General features: G+C 40.3%; 2 protein-coding genes across 2 annotated transcripts in view; both read left to right on the forward strand.

The window, feature by feature from the left end:
* The first annotated feature begins 275 nt into the window (after nt 1–275).
* On the forward strand, nt 276–26,399 carry UBE2J1 (ubiquitin conjugating enzyme E2 J1). The gene is made up of 8 exons (XM_033418820.2): nt 276–613; nt 8,819–8,892; nt 10,281–10,412; nt 12,568–12,652; nt 12,935–13,040; nt 15,653–15,782; nt 17,009–17,128; nt 23,471–26,399. The coding sequence occupies exons 1-8, from the start codon at nt 583–585 to the stop codon at nt 23,747–23,749; spliced, it is 957 nt and encodes a 318-aa protein (XP_033274711.1). The 5' UTR covers nt 276–582; the 3' UTR covers nt 23,750–26,399.
* GABRR2 (gamma-aminobutyric acid type A receptor subunit rho2) overlaps nt 17,009–27,414 on the forward strand; it is a 57,262-nt gene continuing 46,856 nt past the window's right edge. The window contains exon 1 of the mRNA XM_033418821.2: nt 17,009–17,128. The gene's annotated coding sequence lies outside the window, so the exon portion shown is untranslated. The remainder of the gene's footprint in view (nt 17,129–27,414) is intronic.

A 27,414-nucleotide genomic window follows, 5' to 3' on the forward strand; every position in this document is an offset into this window, starting at 1 on the left:
AGCTCCGCGAGCGCCTGGGGACGTCGGATGGGCCCGGCGGAAGGTCGGCCTCCGGGCGACCCTGGGTGAGAGGAAGACGACCTGGGCGCTGCTCGCTCTTTCAGATCTCGGAGCGGGCTTCCCGGGGCCGGCGAAGTGGCCCACGGCCGCGCCGCCCTCCCGCCACGAAGCGACTGCCACGTCAGGACAACTTCACAAAACCGGGGAGAGGGCGGGTGACGCAGGCAGGGCGACCGCGGCAGCGTTGGACCCGCGGCCAGACGAGGACGCTGACCTCCAGCACGGGCCCCCGCTTCAGCGACACCCGGGCCGGCGCCGGCGCCTGCCCAGCCCTCAGGGAGGCGGGGGAGCAGCGGAGGAGGCGGCGCTACCGCGGAGCCCGCGCCACTGCGGAGCCCGCGCCTCGCCCGTGCCCTCCCGCCCCGCCTGCAGTCCTGGCCAGGGCTGGGCGGCGTCCCCGGAGGTTCCTGGGCCAGGTCCCGTCGGTCCGAGCCACGCTGAGACCCGGGCGGCAGCGGTGCGGAGAGGTGGCGGCATCGGCGGCGGCGAGCCGGGAGGCCGGAGCCGGGACAGCGACCCGCCATGGAGACCCGCTACAACCTGAAGAGTCCGGGTGAGCGGGGCTGCAGGCTGGGCGCGGTGCCGCACTGTGGGCGGGAGGGAGGAGTGACCCCGTACTCCAGGGCCCCGCGCCGTCGTCCCCTCGCGTCGGCCGCCGCTCGCGGCCCCGCTCCCGGTTTCGCGCTCTACGCGAGCCCGCCGCCTGCCGGGCTGGTGCAGGCCGCGCAGCAGGGCTGCCGAGCGGGCACCAAACCTGGGGACTCCCCTCAGCACCGCGACTGCCCTGCCCTCATTTTCGTCGCGTAGAGCTGGGTTATCAACTCATCCCCGAGCACAGGTGTAAAGGTGATGGCTCTGGGTAATAGTGATCATCAGCCCCTCGCCCTACCTGCGCCTTGAACACCGTCGTTAGCCCTTCTCCGTCACCGCCACCGGACTTTTATTAGCTGCTTGACCCACTCGCATTTGAGGATTTAGTTTAAACGTTCTGTTTGCAGCATTTGGGGCGAATAGAATTACAGACATAAAGGAAATGTTCTGGACCATACCAGTTAACCAAAAAGCTACGAAAACTAGTTGAGCCCTGTACTTTAGAGCTAACCATGATTTTTGCCATACTGACTAGTATGATGTATGTCTATGTTCAGTCATAGAAACTTCTCTTTCTGTATTTAATGCCCGTGCTTCAGTCACAGAAGCAACCAAACGATCCTAGCCTCAAATTCTTTTCTGATGTATCATAAAGATGCACGAAAAGTAAGCGGCTCTCTCAGATTAAGACAGGCTTGAAACGAATCTTTGTGTTCTATAAATGGTATTCGAGCTGTACCTTGATAAATTTGTTAGGAGGGAGAAGCTCCACACTTTAGCTCTAAATGATAATCCTAGGATGTTAGTGATGGTTTGACCAACCCTTGCTAGTTCTTTTTTTCCTTCCAAAGAAGCAATTTCTCAGTAAGAATCAGCAAGATTAGCATGCTCGTGGAAAGAGCTAATTGTGGATCCTTGATTTTTTAAAATAACTTAAAAACGTACAAAGAATCCAGAAAAGCCTGAGGATACTGATTGAACAGAGCTTTGTTAACCAGAGTGCTGTCAGGCTAAGACACGTTCTTAGGTAACTAAGTTTACAGAATTGGTCATAACATTTGGGGAGGCAAAGACTTTTAAAAAAAATCTGGCAAAGGCCATGGGCTCTCCAAGAAATACATTTATAGGATTCAATTTCAGTGGATTCACAATCCCTGCCCCCAGCCCATCTCCTAAGAACACCAGGAAAAAAAAAAAAGATCAAAGAGAAAGAGGGAAAGAAAAGCTTAGTTTTAAGATTAGATGGTAGAATGACTAGATTGTTAAGATTGTGCTAGATTTTAATAAACTCTGTGGGTAAAATGTAGGGTGACTCCTTGGTCACATGGTATCAAGTTCCTTGAGACAGCTGAGGTACTTAGTGGGATGTCCAGAGAATAATGAAAATGTACAATTGTACAATAGTGCAATTTGGAATGGAGGATTGGTGGGTCCCAAGAGATTGTTGTCAGACGACCTTGCTCAGTTTTGTTAGGTTATCATACCTGAGATTGTGGTAAGCATTTAAAATTCTCCAGAATGTTGTATGTTTCTATACTATATGACCTACTTGTCATCTGGCCGAACTTGGGTAGACATGTTTCTACTGTGTAATAAATTGCTTCCTCTTTTTGGTTTCATTTCCTCAAAGGTAGTGCTGCTGTTCTAAAAATGAAAAAAAAATTTTAAACCTTTTTTGGTCATTGTACAGATTATTTAGAGTTCATGGAAAAGGTAAATTAGATGAGATATGCGACTTATTGAATAAGTGCAGGAGGCATAGTGCAAATGTTTCCTTCCTTTGTTTTATTGTCTTGTAACATTTCGTAGGGTAACGCATGTGTGAAAGGAAGTGTTTAAAAACACTGCACAATGTAAGAGATATAACACTTTTTCTCTCTATCTGATGTGGAGCTGTCTTAGAGGTATGGATGGGGCAATTAAGTTAAGACAGTACAAATAACTGGTTAAAGGCCAGTGTGTTAGCATATGGATAGTAAATTTGTTCATTTTATAGATGGGAAAACATTTTTTTTAATATCTTTATTGGAGTATAATTGCTTTACAATGGAAAACATATTTTTTTACAATCTTTCTGGAATGGACCTCTGGCTGTGTGCAGAGCTCTGTGTGGAACCACTTCATAAGCCTCTGGCTAGCGTATCAGTACTTGCCTCTGCATCAGACTCCCTGATCTCTTTTTGGGTCCGTTCTGGCCAAAGTCGCAGGATATCAGAGTACGAAGTAGGGAGACATATGTGTAATGAACCTCCTGTGGCAGATTTCTTTGGAAGAGCCCTATGGGTTGTGTTCAGCAGGTGATTGGCAGGCATATAAGAGATTGGTGTAAAGGCACCTACTACCTCCATCAGAAACCTAGCAGTTATTCTATCCATGCCCAGATGTCTACTGCCCCTTCACACTAATCATTCTCAAGCTTTAATGTCCAATTTAAACCCTTCTCCTAGGCTGTAGATACATAGAACTTACTGGTGATTTAACATCTTTACCCGAATTTCCCACAGACCAAAAAAATCTCTCCTAGGTATAAAAACCCAAAACCAAACTAATCAGTTTTCTCTCCTCCCCCAAGCTTGCCCCTCACCCTAATATTCCTAACCCAGGGTTTGACAGCCACCCAGGAATCCACTGGCGTCATCTTTGATCTCTTGGTCTACTCCTTTACTCCACGCTCTACCCTGAAACACACACAAATGCATGCATTTTCACGCAGGTGCCAACACACACAGTCACATATATCTAATCCTTCGCTGTTGTCACCAGATCAATTAAAACAAAACAAAAACTGATTAGGTCACTCCTCAAATTGAAAACATTTCAGTAGCTTCCTGATAGCTGTGGATTAAGTTCAAAGTAAACTGTTTAGCTTGCCCTCCTCACCAGCCTCGTCTCCTATCACTCCTGTGCTCCTTTGCATTTTTACCATCTACCCATTTTGCCTGAGTGATTCTCCAGATGGAGCAGCTCTTCTCACCTATATGCCTTGGTCCCTGTTGGAACCTCTGCTTGGAATGCCTTCCCTTTTATCTATTTGAACTTCCTATTAATTCTTCAAGCTTCTTTAAGGTTCTGCCTTGTCCAGCTCCCATAGGCAGACTAAGGTAGTCCCTATATTTGTGCATACTTGGTCAATATTTGTGTTGTAATTGTTTTCATGTCTTTCTCTCTCACTACAAGCTTTTTGAAGACAAGAAGCAGGTCTTAGTCATTCTTCTATCTCCATGGCTCAGATATTTAAATTGAATGGATACCTTTGCAGGGTCTTTGTGGGCAGAAACATGAGTCCTTAAGTATTTGCTTAAGTGCCTTCACTATGGGAGCAGGAAGATGTGGTTGGGGAGCATGACGTTGGATTCACATCCTCGATAACCTGGAGATGGATGATATCAAGATATTCATTGATACTTTCCAAGAGAGACAGATGCATGAGAGACAGTGACGTGTAAAAGACCCCTTTAGCTGGAGCTTTGTCTCAAAGCCCAGTGAGCTACCTGGGCATGTGAAGAGCGCTAATGGGAGGCCCTTAGAGCCTAGAGTTTGGATCCAGAGTGATCATGTGGCCTCCATGAAAAGGAAGAACGAGGGCAGGCATGCAGGCGCTCCCCACCCTCCTTCTCTTTCCTGGCACATCTTGTCTTACCATGGTTGGAGAGTTCCACTGATAACCTTGCAAAGAGATAAGAGAGGAGCTGGAGTGGAAGAAGTTTCCTCACTATCCGTGTGGTAGCAAGAGATGGAGTATCAGGAGAGGCAGACTATGCTCTAGCCCTAGTTTCCAGGTGGTACTTTGAATCTTGACTATTCCATAGCAGTGATATTTCTTTTGGGGAGCTAGGGAGCCATGTCATGTGGCCAACTACATATACTTATGGCCTGGATTTGAACCAGGGAGAATCATTGAGAGGGCCTTAAATCTCAGTCCATTTCTGACCTGGGGAAGAGGAAGGGGTGAAAAGGAAAGAATTATGTGACAAAATTATTGACTTTCATTTGACAGATATGAACATTGAGGCAGAATAAGATTATAAGTGACTTGTTCAAGGATTTAGAGCTACAAAATATCAGAGCCATATTTTTTAAAATTTATTTATTTATTTATTTTTGGCTGCATTGGGTCTTCATTGCTACGTGTGGGCTTTCTTTAGTTGCAGCACGCAGGCTTCTCATTGTCGTGGCTTCTCTTGTTGTGGAGCACGGGCTCTAGGTGCACAGGCTTTGGTAGTTGTGGCACGTGGGCTCAGTAGTTGTGGCTTGCAGGCTCTAGAGCACGGGCTCAGTAGTTGTGGCTTGCGGGCTCTAGAGCACAGGCTCAGTAGTTGTGGCGCACGGGCTTAGTTGCACTGCGGCATGTGGGATCTTCCCAGACCAGGGGTTGAACCTGTGTCCCCTGCATTGGCAGGTGGATTCTTAACCACTGTGCCACCAGGGAAGTCCCCAGAGCCAGAATTTTAATGCAGGTCTAATTCCAGAGTCCACGTTCTTTTTCACAAAGGTGTTCATAGTATATGTTGTTTCAGAAAAAATAGATTATAAAAACACTAGAATAATCTTACGTTCTGTTTGGCTTTGTACTTTGTCTCTCACATGGTATGTGCCTGTGTGGCCCGTGGACTAATAAAATCAACTTGTGTAGTGGTTGAGCCAATGATTGTTCCTTTAAATTCTTTCCTGTAGCAATTCCGACCCTTTCATACATCTCTCATAATATCCGTTGGGTGTTTATTTTCCTCTGTTGAACGGAGCTGAGTGACGAAGAGGCAGAGAAAATGTGGTAATGTTATGGAATGGCATAAAATCTGACCTCTTCTGCTTAATCATTTTGCAGCCTGCTGATGAGGGATAAAGGAAAAACAGTCTTCCTGGCATCTTTGATTGCTGACAGCAGTAATCAAGTTAAACTAATTAACTTCATAACAACTTCCATGATTTTATTTATATCTAATTATATTCTTAGTGATATTTTTACACGGCTCTAAAACAGGGGCTTTCAGTTCTTTTTCCGTGGGCCCCTTAGGTAGAATGGGCGGATGTGGATAAATAGCCTGAAGGCCCTTCCATGCTGGCTCTGCTGTTATGTTTTACCTATTGAGGTTCTCCTTAAACTTTTCTTTGAACAAAGGATTTTATCTCATTATCAAATAAATTTGAGAACCACTGCTTTTTTTTTTTTTTTTTTTTTGCGGTACGCGGGCCTCTCACTGTTGTGGCCTCTCCCGTTGCGGAGCACAGGCTCCGGACGTGCAGGCTCAGCGGCCATGGCTCACGGGCCCAGCTGCTCCGCGGCATGTGGGATCCTCCCAGACTGGGGCACGAACGCGTGTCCCCTGCATCGGCAGGCGGACTCTCAACCACTGCGCTACCAGGGAAGCCCCCTGCTTTTTTTTTTTTGACCACGCTGTGCGGCTTGCAGGATCTTAGCTCCCTGAAGCCGTGCCCCCTGCAGTGGAAGCACGGAGTCCTAACCACTGGATCTCCAGGAAAGTCCCCAAAATCACTGCATTTTAATCAGATCCTTGGAAAGAGTTTTGTTGGGGGGAAGATAGTAAAATTCATTTCAGCTAATATTTGAGTGCTTACTGTGTGCTAAGCCTTGAGGAGACTGCAGTGAAGTAAATGTTGTTGAGCAGGAAGGACAGGTGTTAATCACAAGTGAGATGAACTTTATGAAAGAAAAATTACAGGGTGTTAAGAGGACTTAGAGCAAGGGGACTCAAGCCAGTATCCAGGGCAGTGGTTTCCAAACGAAATAACTTAGAGAGCATTCCTGCGCTCCACTCTCCTGCCAGGACTCCTCAAGGATTTTTATTTGTCCAAATGGAAATCTCTAGTCGCTCCTCTGAGAGTGGACAAAGGAAGGTGTCAGGGAGACCTTCCTGAGTAAATTTCATAAAGGTCTGGTGGGAGCCAGACTCAATGATGAAGTGGGGGAAGGGAGGAGGAACAGCAGTGCAAGCTGAGGAATTGCTATGTAGGAAGGAAGGTCTGAAGTAGAGAGAAGGTGAACTGTGTGCGAAGAATTGAACAAAGCCTAGTTAGTGTCTGGAACTTGGCGGGAGATCGTGTCTCAGTATATATGTGCGTGTTTCTAATATAGCATTCATTTATCATGCTGATTTGTATTGACTCCTCCCCCCAGCCTATAAGCTCCTTGATAACAGACGCTATATTTTATTTTGGTTGTAGCTATAGCATCTAGTATGAACTTAATGAATATTTGCTAATCAGATGAACAAATTCTCTGCGTCAGAGATGGAAAAGAATATTAATAGTTATGGAATAGGGTAGTGACTTTAGAGTTTTTTTCCAGCTTAGGAACCCTTGATTAAAATGAAATTTTATGCAAAAAGTCCTGACACATACCGAACTGTTTGGTTGTAGTGTGTGAGAGTTGCTTCTCAGTTAACCTCTACCCGTAACGTTCCAACCTGTGCCACCACAAATTTACTTTTATTGTTTCCTCTGCTTATTCATACCGAGCTGGGTAATTCCTACTGTCTTTCTTTTGGATGTCAGTACCTGACCCCTTTTCTCTTCTGTCTGCTCTCAGGTTAGGTGCCCACCTGGTGCACACCTCTCTCATAGCATGTATTGAACTGTGTCCGTTGGTTCTCAAGCAGAGTTTTGTAGAGCCTTGGGCCATCTGGTGTTTCCGTGGCTTTGCTCTCCTGCATCCTACACCAGTATCCTGACATTTTTTTAGCACCTAAAGCTTGAGGGCGAGGGGGCTGGAATCAAAGGATTGACCTTTGTGAACCAATAGGGGAGCAAAGAGGGTACAGATACACATAGGATTGTAAACTGTCATAAGCTATTAATAGTCATTGATCACGGGGCTAAAAGTCTGTGCCATTAACTGAAAGAGGCGGAAGAGAATTGAGAGTAAATAGGTGTGAGATAGTCCAAGTTGGAGGGGGTTGGGTGGAGGCTTCCTGGAGAAATGTAGGAACACAGGGTGGCATTGTGTCCCAGTGGAGATTGTTGTTAATAACTCTATAATGGCATCAATGTGCCCGTCTCTGACTTTTTAAACCCCCTTCAGTAATACTCAGCTGTTTGGGTATAGACTCCAGATAAAAAGATGGTTGGGGGACTTCCCTGGTAGCACAGTGGTAAAGAATCCTCCTTCCAATTCAGGGGACACGGGTTTGATCCCTGGTCGGGCAACTAAGATGCCACAGCCGGTGGGGCAGCTAAGCCCGTGGGCCACAACTACTGAGCTCCGTCTCAACGAGAGTCCGCGCGTGGCAAACTACAGAGCCCACATGCCCTGGAGCCCGTGCGCCACAACGAAGAGCCTGTGTGTGGCCACTAAGACCCGACACAGACAAAAAAAAAACAAGCCATAAATAAAATAAATATTAAAAAGAAAAAGAAGATGGTTGAGTTGGCTCAGTTAGAATTAAATTTTGTCAGGGGAACATGAAAGAGGAACTCCTAAGAGCCAAAAGTGTGGATGAAGAGGGAAGTGACTATAGGTATAGGTGGGGTGAAGAATGTTATGGCATCAGTGGATTGGAGGTTTTAATTAAGCCGAAGAATCATTTCAAAAAGGAATTCAGCTAGGGCTATAGAGATTCATTGACCTCTGGGGACAGTGCCATTAAGTTAATGCAAGATAGTGGGTAGAAAGTCCCACGAGGTTGAGGATATAGGGGTTTACTGTTCATGAGCATGAGTTCCAGAGGCCACGTTTTTGTTAAATATTTTAACAAGATAGAGTTGGACTGCCTGTGTTGGAATCCTAGCTCTGTCATTTATCAGCTGTGTGACCTTGGACATGTTATATAATTTCTCCATGTCTCAGTTTCTTCATCTGGAAAATGGGGTTAAAAATCGCACCTATCTCATAGAGTTGTTTTGAGGATTACATGAATTAATATTTGAGTGCTACCATATAGGAAGTATATATAAGTACTTACTAAATAAAAATAGTGACTTTATGAGACTTCCCTATATATAATTTAACGTGTAACTCTTCTAGTGCCTAGCTACCATTTCCTCCCCACCATTATTACTGTTATCCCATAATTAAATGATATGTTCTGTTGAACAAGTCCTCTACACATTTTTTGTTGAAGTAGGAACTTTTTCATTAGGTTTGTAAATCTGTGCTAATCACTTAGAAAAGTAAATTTTAAATGTCTCTATCTTGTGAATTTTATTTTAGCCGTTAAACGTTTAATGAAAGAAGCAGCAGAATTGAAAGATCCAACAGATCATTATCATGCACAGCCTTTAGAGGTTAGTTTCTATCTCTGTCTTCTACATATGTATTTTAATACTTTAATATTTTAAATAAGTTTCTTAAAATTATTTTTTCATTGCTTTGAGTCATTACAAATGTGTTTGATATGCTTTATTGATATATTTTATTCCCTATAGTTCCTGAGTTTTTTGGGTTTTTTTTTTAACCATTAAAAAAAATTGAAGTATAGTTAATTTACAATGTGTTAGTTTCAGGTGTACACTGAGTATTTCTATTAGCCATTCAGAATCAGACATTTTAGAAGAAGCAGATTTCTGGTCTCTATAAAGTGGGCCTCAGATACTAAATTAATTTTAGGTCTTCCCTCAGGAGGGAAAGTGGAAAGAACTCCAGACTCTACAGGTGGAAGACTTAGCCCCTTGAGGGGTTTCTACAGCTAGTTTGGGCTTTTTGTACGAACATCTCTACCTCTCTTCAGTCTTCCCATCTGTGAAAGGAGGGTATTTAAATGTGCCCAATCTGGTTTTCATGGTAATAGTGAGAATAAGATGTGATAATATGTGCAAGCATTTTGCAAACTATGAAGTACGTGGTTAACTGTAAGATGATGTTAACAGCCTATGTGTTAATATTACTGACCACTTACTAAAGAGCTTTTAGGCATCTATGAGGGATAATTTTTAAAGGTTTGCTAAAACAATCTAAATTTATAGTAAATTATTTGATTATATAAATAATAATTATCACTAATTAGGATATAAGGATTAATTTACAGTTTAATTAAGTCTATAATCTTTTTTTAGATCAAATGATTTTTTAACTAATTAATTAGTTAAATCTCCATCCAGAAAACAATCCAGCATGAACTCAGAATAAATATCTTTTCAGACCAGAACACAAACTTTCTTCCTTGTGTTCCTTTCAGAGGCACATAGTTGACAGTAAACCACATCAAAATAATGCAAAAACCAAAAGAACAAACAACAACAAATAAATACAGAGGAAGATTGAGATTCCAGTAAACCTAGAAGACACTCAAGTGACGAATTTTGGAATGTGTCAAGAAAGCAATTAGTCCAGGTTAAAACTTCAGGGCTCCAGAAGAGATTTTCAGAGAAAATAAATGGAGCTAAAGTAATAGGAAATATGTAAATCTATAATCTTATTTATGAATATATAACAATGCTCAGATGTTTTAAAATGCATTTGTTTAAAAACATTTTAGCTCTTATGGGACATGAAAACTAGATTTAATAGCTTTTATTTATAACTTTTATTCTTGAGACATTGTGTGCATTAGAAACTGTTCTAGCAGTATTATAAAACGTTAATTTTTCACACCCATGTTTCTAATACTCACTGATAAAAAAAAATCCAACTTTTTAATGTTCTTGATTCCTTGTTGGTTGTTGTTTTTGTCCAGGATAACCTTTTTGAGTGGCACTTCACAGTTAGAGGGCCCCCAGATTCAGATTTTGATGGAGGAGTTTATCATGGACGAATAGTACTGCCACCAGAGTATCCCATGAAACCACCAAGCATTATTCTCCTAACGGTAAGAATTCTTGACTTTTTGGAATGCTTCTGGTGTAACTCTTCCTGGTGGCTGTAAAGTGTGTATGCATACTAATTTTCATTAAGAAATAAAGTGGACCATTATTATTATAACTTTGCTTTTGGAGATCAGACCTTGGACTGTATTTTTTTCTGGAAAAAAATTCTTAGGAAGTTGAAGCATCTGAGAAGTACTCATGATACTAATTGCCATAGTGTGGTTGTTAGGATTCAGTGAATTAATGTATGCAAAGTGCTAGGCTGGCACATGGTAAGTACTCAATAAAGGGTAGTTACTGTTATTGTACCTCTTAATCACGTTATCTCCTTCAGTTTCTCACGTTTCTTATGCTTTGTTCTTGAGTTTCCTCATCTTTACGTGCAGCTCTTAGAATAAGAACTGACACAGTCCTCAATAAATGTTAGCTATGTTATTACTATTTATTTATATCTTAGAATTTCTCTCCATCTTCACATATTTTATCTCCATGTAAAGGAAAGCTGTTGATCCAGTTTTCTCTTTGGTTTCCTGGGACAGTATTCCATCAGTAAATTCCTCTCTTAAGTGTTAAGGTTTTCTTCCTTCATTTCCTTTCATTTATGTGTGTTTAATTATCCCCTAACCTTGAAAGAAGCAAAAATAAAACACAAAAACCTTCCCATATCTCTGCTACCACTTTAAGCTGCAGTTATTTTTCTCTTCTGATAACCTTCAAGGCATGCTAACTCTAGTTTAGCCTGTTGTGTTCTGGTTCCCACACATAGCACCCTGTTTAAACAGGCTTAAGACACCAGTCTCAGAGACCGGTTTGAGAAATCTCACCACCTCTTCTCAGTCTTCATCCTATTCCATCTAAGTTTAAGTTAAACATCTGATACACATGGGGTTAGCAAATGGTAAAAGAAAAGATATTCATTATCACCAAGTTAATGTTGCTTTTACCTATATTGTTTGGTGTAGTGGAAAGAGCATTAGTTTTAGAACCAATAGCCCTGGATTCTGGCCAGTGCGGTTTCCATTACACCACGGGCAGGTTACATAAGCTCTTTGAAATTCAGTTTTCTCATTTGTCAAAAGGGATGTGTATGGTAAATATAATCACACTATAAAGTTCATGGCATATAGAAGCTGCTTCCTAAACACTAGGTGTTGTTGAGAATTGTTAATGCTGACAGTAGGGCTGGAGCAGGAGGCCCTGGAGGGGCCCTTCCCTTCTTTTAGTTGCTAGGTCGTGGGGAGAGCCAGGTGGTCTGAAGGGAGGGCTGGTGCGTGGGGAAACTGGTGGGGGCCAGTGGGGCAGCAGCTGTTCACCGATGATATCGTCATGTGTACTGGTTTTCAGTACTTACTCTTTCTGATTCTCTTCCTCTCTTTGAAAAGTCTTCTCCAGCCTTCATTCAACAAATATTTATTAAACACGTGTCATGCACCCTGTGGGTGTGGCAGAGAATAAGTCAAATTCTCTGCCCACGTGGAACTTATATTCTAACTTCATGCCTCTTTTTCCTATCCTTCCCCTCAGTATGGATAGTCTACGAGTTCAGACTACAGCTGTTTTCTCTTATTTCTATGAAATGGTTTCAACGATCACCTCTGTGAAAGTCAGGTACCAGAAATGTATTATCTTCTTCTGATGCCAGCATGTCTGTATTTCTGCCTGCCTGCCGGACATCATCAGTAGCTCTTCTGCCAAGACAAAACTGAAATCATTCTCTCTCGTGTTTCACTTCTGTGTTCCTGTATGAAATTGCATCATCCTTCTGAGAATCACTCCCATCTCAGAGCCTTCCTCCCCAGTATCTAGTTTCTTCTCTTTTAGATCCTTCCCAGAGTCTAGCACCATACTAGACACAGAGGAGGATATCAGGACATCTTTATATGTCAGTTATTTAGATGTCACTTGTGCAACTCAGTTTCACAAAGCTGCTACAACTTCTAAAAACAGCTTTTATTATTCATTCAGAATCCAGCAAATATTTGTGGAGTATCTGTAAGAGGACAAAAATCTGTATCCCCTTGGAGGTTCCATCCTTTTAAAATTCTCTAAAAAATTATCTTTAAAAGTTCTTTATGTATAAAATATATTTATACTTTAAAGTATAAAACATTAAACACACACATGTATAACATTTAAAATACCTTATTTATTCCTAAGGCTAATGGACGATTTGAAGTAGGCAAGAAAATCTGTTTGAGCATCTCGGGACATCATCCTGAAACTTGGCAGCCGTCATGGAGTAGTGAGTATTTAAAGCGAATATAAATCTTATATAACTTTAGTCAATTCATAATAATAATGTATAATACTCTCCTGAGGTTGAAGCTGTTTTGGATAAATAATTTGATATTATTGAATAAATAATAAAATTCTTTTCCTTGTCTAGATTTTTGCATCATTTTAATACAATCCCCTACTTGTACCTCTTCAGTGAAACCCTATGAGTCTTTTCTTTTTCTCTTTCCAGAGTAAACCCAGTTCCTTTTACAGAGCAACTTAGATTGATGTTTACTTTTTATTTCAGTAAGAACAGCATTATTAGCCATCATTGGGTTTATGCCAACAAAAGGAGAGGGAGCCATAGGTTCTCTAGATTACACACCTGAGGAAAGAAGAACCCTTGCGAAAAAGTAAGTTTTGCATTTCCTTATTTGTTACGATCTGAATACTGTTCTGGATAATGGCTACTAGGAGCTAGGCTCTGTCTCTTTGTGACTCACCTTGGTTCTACAGGATCTAGTCTTAGTTTTGCTATTTCAGAAATTCAGTTGTATCAATTTCCCCAGGGGCGACCAGACTTTAAAGAATTTGTTTCATGCTATCTAGTTTTAAAAAGTAGTTGATAATATCAACCTACAATGAGCGATACCTTCTAGGAGATAGTACTGGTCATTTATCTCCACTTGGGCAGTTTTACAGATGGAAAAGAGCCAGAGTAATGATATGTATGTAGCTTTCCACAAAAGTTTAAGAACTCCTTGAAGGCAGGGAGGGAATCCATTTTATCATCTTTGTATCTGTAGCATCTGCCACATAGCAAGTGCTCAATAAATGATCTGGAATAAAGCAAAGATTTTCTTTATCAAGTTGTAGTTTCCCAGTGGTATTGCCTTCTTGGTTTTTATCAAGTACATTCTGTCTGTATAACCCAGATTAGTCATTAGATTCAGAGTAGCCTCTCCTTTGAGTAGTGCTAAAACTAATTCTTGATTTTTTTTTTTTTTTTTGCGGTACGCAGGCCTCTCACTGTTGTGGCCTCTCCCGTTGTGGAGCACAGGCTCCGGATGCGCAGGCTCAGTGGCCATGGCGCACGGGCCCAGCCGCTCCGCGGCATGTGGGATCCTCCGCGGCATGTGGGGTCCTCCCGGACTGGGGCACGAACCCGCGTCCCCTGCATCGGCAGGCGGACTCCCAACCACTGCGCCACCAGGGAAGCCCTAATTCTCGATTTTGATCATTGTCCTGTTCTGGACTTTGCTGCCTACCACCTTTCAGACCTATTATGTTAATTAAATTATAGTATATCTTACCCTAGCACAGCCCAGAATTGGCCCTCCATAGATGTTTGTTAAATCAGATAGACTTTAGCCTCGGGAAGATTTGATACACTCCCTGTTTTATCAGCAACTTTTCTTTTTAAACCTTATTCCCAAGTTTGGTATATACCTTGCAGCTACTATTCACAAACTATAATATGTACTTGGAGTACATAGCATTTGTTTTGATTTCCTGTGTCGACTTTCTATCTTGATACTTCCATCCAGTTCATTTCATATACAAGGTAAAAAAAAAAAAAAACCAAAAAACTTTTTGTTTAGACGTCTCACTCTATATATTCTAGGTTCTTAGTCTGTGATACAGGCTTTCTAAAACATGATTTTGCATTCAACCATGGTAGCATACTGTCCTTGTGGATAAACTAATACTAATATATTAAAAATAAACTTTCTCCTTTAAACTTCATCTGACTTCTCAGTTAAAAGTGAACACATTTTAAGGTAAATAATTTGGATACAACTGATTCTCAAAGGATATGGACAGCAATGCTACTTCTATTGAAACAAAAAACATTCATCAATAAACACTAAATTAGGGCTTCCCTGGTGGCGCAGTGGTTGAGAGTCCGCCTGCCGATGCAGGGGACACGGGTTCGTGCCCCGGTCCAGGAAGATCCCACATGCCGCGCAGTGGCTGGGCCCGTGAGCCACGGCCGCTGAGCCTGCACGTCCGGAGCCTGTGCTCCGCAACAGGAGAGGCCACAACAGTGAGAGGCCTGCGTACCGCAAAAAAAACAAAAAAAACCACTAAATTAACACAACTTTTACATATATTTTGTCTACATGAAGTTATAAATAGTATATTCTGCAAGATCTAAGACTCTTATTTTGTTGAACTAGAAGTAGGACAAAATAGTTTTTTTAAAAGTTCAGCAATGTAACCATATATATTTCTGCATATTATACACATTTACTTCCAGTCATACAAAGAAGAAAATAAAAACATACAGAAACAAATTAATATTAGGAAATAGTCTAGTTAACAGGCTTATTTTGAGCCTCTACTTATTATAATGAATGATGAATTTCAGTGTCTGGATTTTCCACAAGTTCTCTGATCTTTCAAGTTGTACTACTATTTTGATGAGTAGGGTTTGTGAGTTTTTCCTTGGGAATGTCTGTAAATTCTATTTTATTTTATTTAAAAAAATTTGTTTTTATTTGGTTGCACCGCACGGCTTGTCGGATCTTAGTTCCCCTACCAGGGATCAAACCCGGGCCCACAGCAGTGAAAGTGCCAAGTCTTAACCACTGGACTGCCAGGGAATTCCCGATTTGAGCTTTAAAATGGACTTTTTACATAGACTTAACATAGGTTTGTTATGTGTGATCTTGAGGACAGTGTAGTTAAACAATTTATATGTTTTATCTTACAGATCTAAAGCTTACTTTATTTAGGCAGTATGTTAGGAAAAAATGAAATCTAAGCCCTAGTTTGTGTTTTTTTTTAAATTTCAGATTGTTAAAATTGAGGTATAATTGACATGGGTTTTTTTAAAAAACAGTTTAACTTGTGTATTTGTCTCAGAACTATAATTATTGCCAAAATTGTCTAATTTGCATGTAGATGAGTGTGATATGGAATTGTTGAGTGATCTTTTAAATTTAATCATTCAGTATTTGACTGTCTTGGATTAACTTTCAAGTATTTGATTTATACCCATCAAAAAATTGCTTCTTACCAGATCACAAGATTTCTGTTGTGAGGGATGTGGCTTTGCCATGAAGGATGTCCTGTTGCCTTTAAAATCTGGAAGCGATTCAAGTCAGGCTGACCAAGAAGCCAAGGAACTGGCTAGACAAATCAGTTTCAAGGTACTCTAAATTTGTAAATAAATTCTAATTCTGTAGCCCTTTTGTTTATTGCCAACTTTTGGACAGAAAGTAAAGCAATGTAGTTCTGTCTCACTGAGGTTTTTACAAATAATTTTTTCTTATTATAAAACTAATAATATGTATTCACAGAAGCAGCATTATTATTATAGCATAGTAATGGTTAAAACCTAGACTCTGGTATACTGTGCCAGGGTTCAAATCTCAGCTTTGCTGCTTATTATTAGTAGGACATCAGGCATATTACTTACATTGTACCTTTTTCTCATCTGTGAATAATAATGGTACTTGTAGGATTCTTACGAGAATTGAGTTAATGCTCATTTAAATGTATTGCATTTAGAACTGTCTCTGGTGCTTAATAAATTTTAAACTATTATTATAGAGAATATAGATAAACGATAAGAAGAAAATAACAATCATGCATAATCCCATCCCCAAGAAATAGCTGTTATTAATATTTTGACATGTCTCTCATCCTTTTGCTCTGCATATAATTCCTTCTGGAATTTAATTTTTAGCTCCATCAGAAAGAGTTGCCTTAAGCAACATGCTGCCTCCTCCCTTTTCTCCCCTCTCTACATCTTGTATATCCTCCCATGTCCAGTTCTTGGGAGAAATTTTCCCTTCTGTTTTACTGCGGTGCCTGGAAGAGGAGGTGGTTAATAAATGTTGGTTATTTTCTTCCTTCTGAGGATTCCTATTGTGCTTAACATTACTTCTCTGAAAATCTTAGGGCCAGATGTCTTTTGTACATCAGAATTTCAGATTTTAGAAATATTAAACCTGTACTAACATCCATAGTGGGATCTAGGGCAGCACCCCATAATCAAATCTATTAATATCTCATCAGCAAACCTGGGAATATTTATAGTAATGTGCGATCAAGACTGTTAATAGCCTCACATGTCAGACTTTGCCTGAAAACTACAAAAATCTTTAGTTTTTAGAGCTTTTTGGAGTGGCTCGTGAACCAGAAGTGTTAGTTTTGTTCCTCACCAAGTAACGGCTCCTTGAGAGTAGGTATTGTCTACTCTTCCTAAAATACCTAGCACAGTATTGGACACGAATGAATGCTCAGAGCTTAACTGACTAGTTGATATTAAAGTACTAATTAAAATAAATCCAGGAGAGGACTTAGTAGGTTGTGGGTTATTCTGTACATCTCCTCTTGTGACACTGCTCTTGGGTGTATCTTTTTTTTATAGGCAGAAGTCAATTCATCTGGAAAGACTATCACTGAGTCGGACTTAAACCACTCTTTTTCACTAAACGATTTACAGGATGATATACCTACAACATTCCAGGGTGCTACAGCAAGTACATCGGTATGGCTCTTGTCTTTTATATCTATATCTATATCTATATCTATACCACTGTCATTATTTGCAGTAGAAGAGACGATATCTAGATGAAATATCTGAATATTTTGGTCCTCCTAACAGTTGGGTTCTAGCCTAGCTCTCCCTCTAGTGAATTATAGTATCTTGTTTTTTTTTGTTGTTGTTGTTGTTTTTTGCGGTACGCGGGCCTCTCACTGTTGTGGCCTCTCCCGTTGCGGAGCAACAGGCTCCGGACGCGCAGGCTCAGCGGCCATGGCTCACGGGCCCAGCCGCTCCGCGGCATGTGGGATCTTCCCGAACCGGGGCACGAACCCGTGTCCCCTGCATCGGCAGGCGGACTCTCAACCACTGCGCCACCAGGAAAGCCTGAATTATAGTATCTTAAGCAAGTTATTCATATCTTCTGAGCCTTCTTTTTTGTTAAATGGGGCTGGACTAAACACATTTTAGGTCCTATTGTCCTTCCAGAATTCTATGACTTTTCTGAAAAGTTAGTTTCAATATAGTGCTAGACTCTGAATGAAACAAAATATACATACATTAGCTGCTTTCTAAATAGGCACTCTATCTCTGGAAGGTTTGTTAAGCTGCATTAAGGCACTGACTTAAAGGCATTAAGGCAGTGACTTAAAGGCCTGGAGTCAAAGATTTGCCTTAGACCATCTCTGTCCAGTACAGTAGCCACTAACCACATGTGACTATCTAAATTTGTATTTACCTTATTCAGAATGAAACTAAATTAAAAATTCAGTTCCTTAGTCACACTGGCTACATTTCAAGTATTCAAGAGCCACATGTGGCTAGCGGCTACTGTATTAGACAGCATAGATACGGAACATTATCATCTCAAAAAGTTCTGTTGGACGGTGCTCCCTTGTACACAGTAAGTGTCTAATAAGTAATTATTGAATGAAAGATTCCACGGATGCTGTGGGTCTTATTAGTTGTGCCCTGACCTATTGTCTAAACATTAGCGGGCTTTGGTCGTTGGAGAGACTGATTAAGAAACTGTGACTGGACTGTTGCTAAATAATTAAGATTATGGGGGAAAACACTGACTTTCCTTTCTTTTTTTAAATTTTTTAATAAATTTATTTATTTATTTTTGGCTGCATTGGGTCTTCATTGCTGTGCATGGGCTTTCTCTAGTTGTGGTGAGCAGGCACTACTCTTCCTTGCGGTGTACGGGTTTCTCTTGTTGTGGAGCACGGGCTCTAGGCATGTGGGCTTCAGTAGTTGTGGCACACGGGCTCAGTAGTTGTGGCTCACGGGCTCTAGAGCGCGGGCTCAGTAGTTGTGGTGCATGGGCTTAGTTGCTCTGCAGCATGTGGGATCTTCCTGGAGCAGGGCTCGAACCCGTGTCCCCTGTGTTGGCAGGCGGATTCTTAACCACTGCGCCACCAGGGAAGTCCCTCCTTCCTATATATAAGAGAGGAACTGTCTTTCGTAACAGATTGTTTGGCTGAGTAGCCACATCTTTCCCCCCTGTCCAGTTTATAGAGGATTTTAAAGGGTCAGGAAAATTGAAATAGAAGCTGGGCAAATACAGATTTTCCTTTTACTCAGGAATACTTACTATAAAGTGGGACTGAGTGATCTTCTCCCGTTCAGAGAGTGAGATGGGCAGAAAGAAGTGGATTGGAGAAAGCAGGGGAGAGGGTGCTCTAAAGGAAGTTTTTGGGGGACTGGAGATGGAAGTATAAGAAAAAAGTGCATGCTAAGAGTTAAATCATTTTTATGTGTTGCCTATGTAATTTCATGAATTACAGAGAGATATAGTGAATTAATTTTAGTCAGTAAATGTTTTAGCTTGCAGTATTTAAAAAAAATTCAGGGCTTCCCTGGTGGCGCAGTGGTTGGGGGTCTGCCTGCCGATGCAGGGGACGCGGGTTCGTGCCCAGGTCTGGGAGGATCCCACATGCCGCGGAGCGGCTGGGCCCGTGAGCCATGGCCGCTGAGCCTGTGCGTCCGGAGCCTGTGCTCCGCGATGGGAGAGGCCACGACAGTGAGAGGCCCGCGTACCGCAAAAAAAAAAAAAAAAAAAAAAAAATTCAGATTACTTTTCACCTTTAGAATTCTAATCGTTATTTATTTATTGGCTGCGTTGGGTCTTCCGTTGCTGTGCGTGGGCTTTCTCTAGTTGCGGCGAGCGGGGGCTACTCTTTGTTGCGGCAAGCGGGGGCTACTCGTCGTTTCGGTGTGAGGGCTTCTCATTGCAGTGGCTTCTCTTGCTGTGGAGCACAGGCTCTAGGCATGCAGGCTTCAGTAGTTGTGGCACGTAGGCTTAGTAGTTGTGGCTCGCAGGCTCTAGAGCGCAGGCTTAGTAGTTGTGGCACACGGGCTTAGTTGCTCTGCGGCATGTGGGATTTTCCTGGACCAGGGCTCGAACCCGTGTCCTCTGCATTGGCAGGCGGATTCTTAACCACTGCGCCACCAGGGAAGCCCTCTAATTTTTTTTTATATCATAAATAGTTTTTTTTAAATAGAACCATCCTATTACAGAGAGGAGGAGGGTAGTAATCACTTTTCACCTATAAGGACAGTCTCCTAATACTTGTGATGTATTTAAATCTGTCTTTAGTCTATTTTAAATCTATGTCAAGTCTCCTGTTGCATATTCCAATTATACTTATTCCAGTTGTAATTTATTTTATAATTAGTTATTTATTGTCTATCTCCCTTCCCAGAATGTAGGCTCCTTGAGGATCAGGGCTGTCTTTCTACTGCACAATATCCCTAGTGCTTGGCATAGTGCCTTGTATATAGTAGATGGTCAATCGATATTTGTTGGTTGAATAAATGAATCTTAGGATTGGCACTTTAAAAAAAATACTAAAAAAATACTAGGAATACAGATAAAGTAGTCAAGAAGTTTAGTAAATTAGACTGCACAAACAGTAGTTTTGTTATTGCAGTAGTCTTTTCCATTTTGATATTTTTCTCATTTTTTCTTCCAGTTTTATTGCAATATAATTGACATACAGCACTGTATAAGTTTAAAGGTGTACAGCATAGTGATCTGACTTACATACACCATGAAATGATTACCACAATAAGTTTAGTGAACATCCAGTATCTCAGAGATACAAAATAAATGAAAAAAGAAAAAAATATTTCTTCCTTGTGATGAGAACTCTTAGGATTTCCTCTCTTAACAACTTTCATGCATAACAAAGAGCAGCGCTCATTCTATTAATGGTATTGTACATGACATCCCTAGTACTTATTTATCTTATAACTGGGAATTTGTACCTTCATCCGTTTCCCCTACCCCCAGGCCCATGTCTCTGGTAACCCCAAGTCGGGTCTCTTTTTCTATGAGTTTGTTTGTTTTGGAAGTTTAACTTACCTACAACACTACGTTAGTTTGGTGCACAGCATCGTGATTTGATATTTCTATACATTGCAAAATGATCACCACCCATTTAGATTTTAAAGTACATAAAGCAGAACTCTTTTTCGTAGGTACAGGTAATTGATACCAATTCTGGTTAAAACAATAAAATTGCATACAGTTGCAAATTTAGCTCTTAACTACATTTACATACAGATTATCTCAGAGTGTGATTATATAATTTGATCACTGTGGAAGTAACTGAAACCTCATTTTGGCTGGGGATAGCTGCTTTACATGCAAGTGTAATATAAATTCACTGAGATGTTATACATCAAATCCCAGATAAGGTATGTTTTTTTAGCCTTGAGGGGGCGAGAGATTGCCCAAAGTCTAAATACAGCAGATAACATCAGGCCATCTGTTTATTTGATGCAGATTTTTTAGCTATGTAGAAATGGGAACAATACTGATGGTCGATTTATGTTTTTCCAGTCTGTCAGACATTTTTCTTCTTCCCAGGGATTGAGGTTCTGAATAAGCCATTTCATTTTTTGTTAAAAAGCAAACACAAAACTCCCTCCCAGATGCTATTCTAGGTTACTATAGAAAAGCTTTTATATATAACAAGGGACTTATCTGTGACTGTGATTTTTTTATATATATTTAAATGTAATTTAATTAAATATAAATATCACATACTTTTACGTTCCCAGAAATATCACTTCGTCTTAATGAAGGAAATGGAAACTATTATGACTTAAGTCTTCATTCTGTGATATGTGTGTTTGAACAAGTTCAGGCAAACAGCAGAGATTTAAAAGTCCTACCACCAAACCTCTGGCATTTTGAAAATGCTAAGGCCCACTTGATTCTCCATCTGCAGTTCAATATGAACCACCAAAATTTAGTCCAATTAGTCCTTCAACTCCAAATAATCATACTAATAAAGTTCTGAAAAGCAGCCCTAAATAAAGTTCTGAAAAGCAGTCCTAAATAAAGTCATGACTTTTTTTGTTACCTAAATCTGGAGCCTTCAAAGGGATATATCGATAGTAATATTAATAATGACTAACATTTAATAAGCAATTGTGTATCCTAAGCACTTTATATCATTATCCTGTTTTAATCTTCGCAACTACTGAACTGGATCGTATCCTTGTACAGGAGAGGGAGCTGAGTCTTAGGTTAAATGACTTGCTTAGGGTCACACATCTATGAAGTGGCGAAGCCAGCCTAGTAATGATAAGACTCCCTGTTTTAGTCAGGTATATGGGCAGGATAGTGTTCTCCCCTCAAACTAATGGAAAAAACAACATGTATAAAATCAAAGCTTTAAGATGAGTCAGTCTCTTATGCTAGTTTCTGAAATGATACTACCAGCTTGTTCTTTTATTTTCCTTAAGAGCCCATTTCCTTATAAGCCCTGAGTACTTTTGCTCTGTCAGACACTTTTGTCTGCTTGGCTGAATGGCTGGAAGAATGGGAGATTTCCCGCGGAATGTTGTAATAAGTCATTACATGACACAGTGTGGCAACGTTAGACATCGTAAAATGTAACAGCTTTGTGTATCTGCTCTTCAGTGAGCACCTTGCTCCTGAGCCCTGGAGTATGGAAGTCCAAGTTCATGGCCCTCTAACTCAGCATCGGCACTTTTGTTTTTAACTCAGAGTGGGTAGTTCCTTTCTACCTCTGGGTTAGGGGTCACTACATGTGAGTGCTTCCAAAGGATAGTTTTTAGAAACTCAGATTATTTAAATCTTTTAATGTTGGGGTGCTGTCAGAATTAAAATGTAATTTCTTCTGCAGGTAACTTAGATCAGCAGTTTTCCCCTATGTTTACAGTTGTTGCCAGGACAAAGCTCATTCTCTTACCTTTAAAAAAAAAAAAGGTATTTGAATTACATTATTAGATTCCTTTTTTTCCTAAATATTGAAAATTTCTATAATGAAAAGTATCTTCGTTCAATACTTTTTTTGTAATTACTCAATTTAAAAAGTTATTCTGAATAAAACATACATTCTTATTTTTTACTTGAAAGAATGTGTCTTGACACTATTATAATCAGCATAAAGTTGTTTTCAATATAAGAAAGACTGTTGGGCTATTAGAGGTAGAGTTAAGGTATCTATATAAATAAAGTGGAATTCATATTTTGTAGAGCTTTCTTGTCTATAGAACACATTTACGATTTTGAATCACTTGGTACCACACTGTGTTTATGCTTTGACCAAGCGTTCATTGAAACGATGGAAAGCAGTTGACATCCAGTGCTTTTCAGGGGGATACACTGAGTCTCCCCTAACCACCTCCACGTGTTTCTCAGCACATACCCAGGGCACTCTTGACAAGGGTTCATGCTTTACATTCATAGAATAACACAGTTCAAACACACAGTAAACAGTTCTTCTAGACTTGTGTTCAATTCAGTTGACAGGGATTGTGAGAAATGATAAGCCTGGTTTGAAAACCACATCTATTTTTTATAACAATATTATTATGAAGAACATATGGTTTGAAATTATTTCCTATGTTCTATGATTGTTGATGTAATACGATAACACTGGGGGAAGAACACTGTTGCGAGTTGCCCTTTAGAATATGGCAAATTTTTATGTAGAAGTGGGAATCAAATTGCTTCCCTCCTTGACTCTCCTGAAAGAAGGGAGGTACCCAGATGCCTAGCAGATACTGTTTGAATTGCTGCTGGAGGAGAGTACAAAGCGATCTATGGAGAATATGGGCAAACTCTGTCCTTGTCTTATTTGTTGCTGGTAAATCCCTCCTCTACCTGGTGAGCACTCAGAATAAATTGTGTTGCTGGCTTATTCCGGGGGGTGAAGTACCAATCTCAGCATTCAGAGAATTCTTGGTAGTTTTGCCCTTAGTCATATTTAGCGCTCGGAGATTCCTTGTGCTGTTGAAGAGCCTGTATGTACGTATACAAGTGTTCTTTGCCAGTTTCAAACAAAATGTGTTAAAATTTCATAGTGTGGAGTCCAGAACACCTTAGCAGCATCCCTTCAACAACCTGCCCAACCTGTAGCTGAGGATACCTCCATGAGCCCTCGACAGCGCCGGGCCCGGCAGCAGGGTCAGAGAAGGTCGTCTGCTTCACCAGCTGTGACCCAGGGCCGGCCGCCAAGAGACCACCACACTGATCACGGCGGATCTGCTGTACTGATCGTCATCTTGACTTTGGCATTGGCAGCTCTTATATTCCGACGGATATATCTGGCCAATGAGTACATATTTGACTTTGAGTTATAATATTGTTTCGTGTCTTAAGAGCTGTGACTCATCTACTTCATTAAACATTCTGCATTGGGTATAATCTAAGAATTGTTTACAAAAAGATTATTTTGTATTTACCCTTCATTCCTTTTTTGATCCTTATAATTCAGTATAAATAGAGCTAGACATTCAGACTGTGTCCTGCTTAGTATAAGGGACTGGAAGTCAAAGTCCCTTGTCTCTCTGTATGACCTGCTTTATAGGGAAATAACTTATTGTTGTTTCTCATGCCTCAGCTTCTCTTTATGTAAATTTGTGATACTTTTCTGTATAGCCCTTTAAACTTTTTGGATAAAAAATGGTATTTTAAGTTCCAATGAGTATTACTAGTTACTCAATACCATTTATTGAGTACTCTGTTTCTACTTAATGTAGAATGATATAGGGATAAGAGTTGAAAAAAAAGGGAAAATAAAACTCCTCAAATAGCTTGCTTAAAATGTATTCACATGAGACATACTGGAATTGCCCATTCTGTGACTGACTTTGTGTCCTAAACATTCTTCGGTGAAAGTAAACTATTTTGGTCGAACATTTCTGAGGAAATGAGATTACATCATTATTATTGGATGTTACTTGAAGAGGGAATAATGCTTTGTGACCACTTTGATATGCTGTTATCCCCTTCTCTCCAATTCACACACAAGATTTTAAAAGAAAGAAGGAAAACAACCCTCCGTAGAGCTTTGATTTAAGGAAGGAAGGATCCAAGCCAGGAAACTGCTTGATTTTCTTCCACAAGTTAAATGGGAGGATCTTAAGATTGGAATGTTGGCTGTACTTTGAATTGTATATCTTTTGAGTTGTATTATATGCCTAGCTTTATAATCACTATAAATTTAATTATTCCAGGAATATCGTAATATTGAAATATTTCATGTACCATTTTAATATAAAAGCTCAGGGCCCATGTAACAGTGATAGAAATTAGAACTGCCCACCTAATCAAAGCCCAAGAGATAATTTTCAGTGCAAAATCAATATATCAATATATATCCATATATTTATTGATATATTGATCAATAAATCAGTATATAACTTAGTGTTAGCTAGCTCCACAGACTCTAGTAGATAATTTTATCATCATAAATAATGCCTGGTGAGAACATATAATCACAGAAAAATGTTACCTTCAGCATGTTCAAGAGCAGCGTTGAGGGCACTCTTGAGGGTATTGTTAATGAAGATTTAATTTTTAAATACAGGCAGTCCCCAGCTTTCAAATAGGTTATGCTCTAAAAGTGCAATTGTAAGTTAATTTTTTTTTTTTTTTTTTTTTTTACGACTCAGTGTTGTAAATCATGTTTAGGTTCTAGACAAGGCCACATTAGACAAAATCCATTAGTCCATAATGTATCTTGAATACTTAGGGGAATGGTATTTATAAAGTCCTTATGTAGCTTTAACTAACTGAAATTATGGACAAGATAGAAACAATTTGTAAAATGATTTTAAAGGCAAATTTAATTTTTACTTCTGCTCTGATAGGATTTTGGTTCTATGAACTATCAGACACAATTTGTTTTCATCTTATAGCCAGTTATGTCTGCATCTAAAATAAGAACGTATTGTATACTACTATATAATACACAGTTTTCTTAAATTTTAATAAATTGGCATTTTTAAAGTGTTTACAGATTGTTTCTCTTATATCTACAAGCTGAAGTTGGTAAAGTCTAAAAGGCCCAAGGACTTTATGAAGACCTCGTATGTCAGGAAAATTATAGGTTACCATTTTATAACTTTATTGCCATGAGAAAGTACATTCTGAAGTCTTGGTTTGGAATGTAAAATATCAGAAATATTGGGTCAGTGGTCAGTGGTCTCCTAGCAAGAGGTCACTGACTCACGGGGGAAGACCAGGTAATGTTATCACCTGAGAAGAAGGAAATCCGCATTCTCTCAGCCTATCCTGAGGTTAATCGTGTGCTAGGAACAATCTTCCTCTCCATCACACTGAGCCAGCCTCGATCTATGTGATCTCGTTGCGTGTTTCCGTGGTGTGTCTGTACTTTAAAACTGATGAAGCCAAGGAGATTTCGCGTTCTACAGATCCTCCTCTCTTCTTCCACCCATCAACAGCGGCCATCTCCTTCTTTGTGCTGTTGTTTTGTTTGTTTGTTTGTTTTAAGCACCTGATACACGTATCTGAAAGTGGCATATCTTGCTTCTTCCCTTTCAGCTCCTATTGCTACCTGAAACTCCTTAAGTTGTTGATCTGGCCCCCATTGTGGGGTTAATGAACACAACTGGCCTTTGGAGCCATTCTTACATCCCGATAAAGGGCCTCTTCAGAAAACTATTATTTTTAAAGCCCCAATTTAACCCCTTATTGACAGCATAAGGCCAAAACCGGATGTGTGATCTGGTAGGTAAAGGCTTAGGACTCCTTCCTCCAATCCTCAGACTTAGGTAACTCATGGCTTTTCCTTTGACCGACATAGCACATATCAAGGTAGTTAACATAGCATATGCTTGAAAAGATAAATAATGTCTGTTTCACCTGCAACTGTTTAAACCAATGAAACCTTTCAGATTTTATGTATTGTGGGGCTTTTATGTAGCACTTTATATTTTCATGCTGCTTATAGTTTTATTCTACTGAAATAAATAAATTTCATCAAAATTCTCAACTACTTTTTTTAAAAAACCTTCAAAAATTGTTTATTATTTTGACTATGAAAACATAAAATTTCCTATTTCAGGAGAGTAAGAAATCGTTTAGTTCTTTTGGGCTGTGAATAAACTTTCTGGTCCTTCGAGACCTCCCATTTTTATAGAGCAGAATCAGTAAACAGGCAGACCTCACACAATTGGACGTCGTTGTTCAGAAACCTAGGCTGAAGTACTGAAAAGCTTATATTGTTTTATTACTTGCAAAGAAGTATATGAAAGGTGAATGCATTTAGTGAACCTGAGTTTTAACAAAGAAAAATGTGGACGTTAACATGTGTACTCTGGGAATTCCCTGGAGGTTCAGTGGTTAGGACTCTGCGCTTTCACTGCCCAGGGCCTGGGTTCAATCCCTGGTCAGGGAACTAAGATCCTGCAAGCTGTGCGGTGCAGCCAAAAAAAAAAGTGTACTCTTAACAGGCATCGTGGGAGGCTATAATTGCTCCAAAGCTATTTGCAATGCCTCTTTAAAAGTTGCCTTCAGAACTAGTTTGAGCTGCTCAATAAAACCAGTGACTTTATTCATACCTGCTTTTGAGTTCTTTATGTCATTTGGTCTTATCTCCTGTTCATCGTACCTCCTTGAATATTCTCTTGCATTTTTCCACTTCTCTTTATGCTCACTGCCACTGCCCTAATTAGCCATCATCTCCTCTCAACTAGTGCAATTATCTCTAACAAGTCTCCATTCCTGCCCCACTCTGCACACTGCAGCTGGAGTCTTCTCCAGTGCGTGGTACAGATCTGATCCCGTCTCTCCCATTGCTCTTAAAATAGGCCTGAACCCTTGATGTAGGACACAAGGCTGTGTGTGACCAGAGTCCCACCTAGCTCTGGCCTAATCTGGCTGCAGATGCTTACTGGGGCCTTTCCACAGCTCTTCACTTGAGCCAATGGGGCCGATCCTCTGTCCTGAGAAATAAACAAATGTTAAAGTTATACACCCACTGCCTCATACCACATGCAAA

The sequence above is a fragment of the Orcinus orca genome, chromosome 12 (genome assembly GCF_937001465.1).
Source record: "Orcinus orca chromosome 12, mOrcOrc1.1, whole genome shotgun sequence".
NCBI lineage: Eukaryota > Metazoa > Chordata > Mammalia > Artiodactyla > Delphinidae > Orcinus > Orcinus orca.

What these genes read in the sequence shown, in the direction of transcription:
- UBE2J1 (XM_033418820.2), top strand. Translation starts at nt 583, where the DNA reads ATGGAGACCCGCTACAACCTGAAGAGTCCGG. An exon ending in AGAAGAACCCTTGCGAAAAA is followed by an intron (nt 13,041 to 15,652) that starts GTAAGTTTTGCA and finishes GCTTCTTACCAG; the next exon opens with ATCACAAGATTTCTGTTGTG. An exon ending in GTGCTACAGCAAGTACATCG is followed by an intron (nt 17,129 to 23,470) that starts GTATGGCTCTTG and finishes AAAATTTCATAG; the next exon opens with TGTGGAGTCCAGAACACCTT.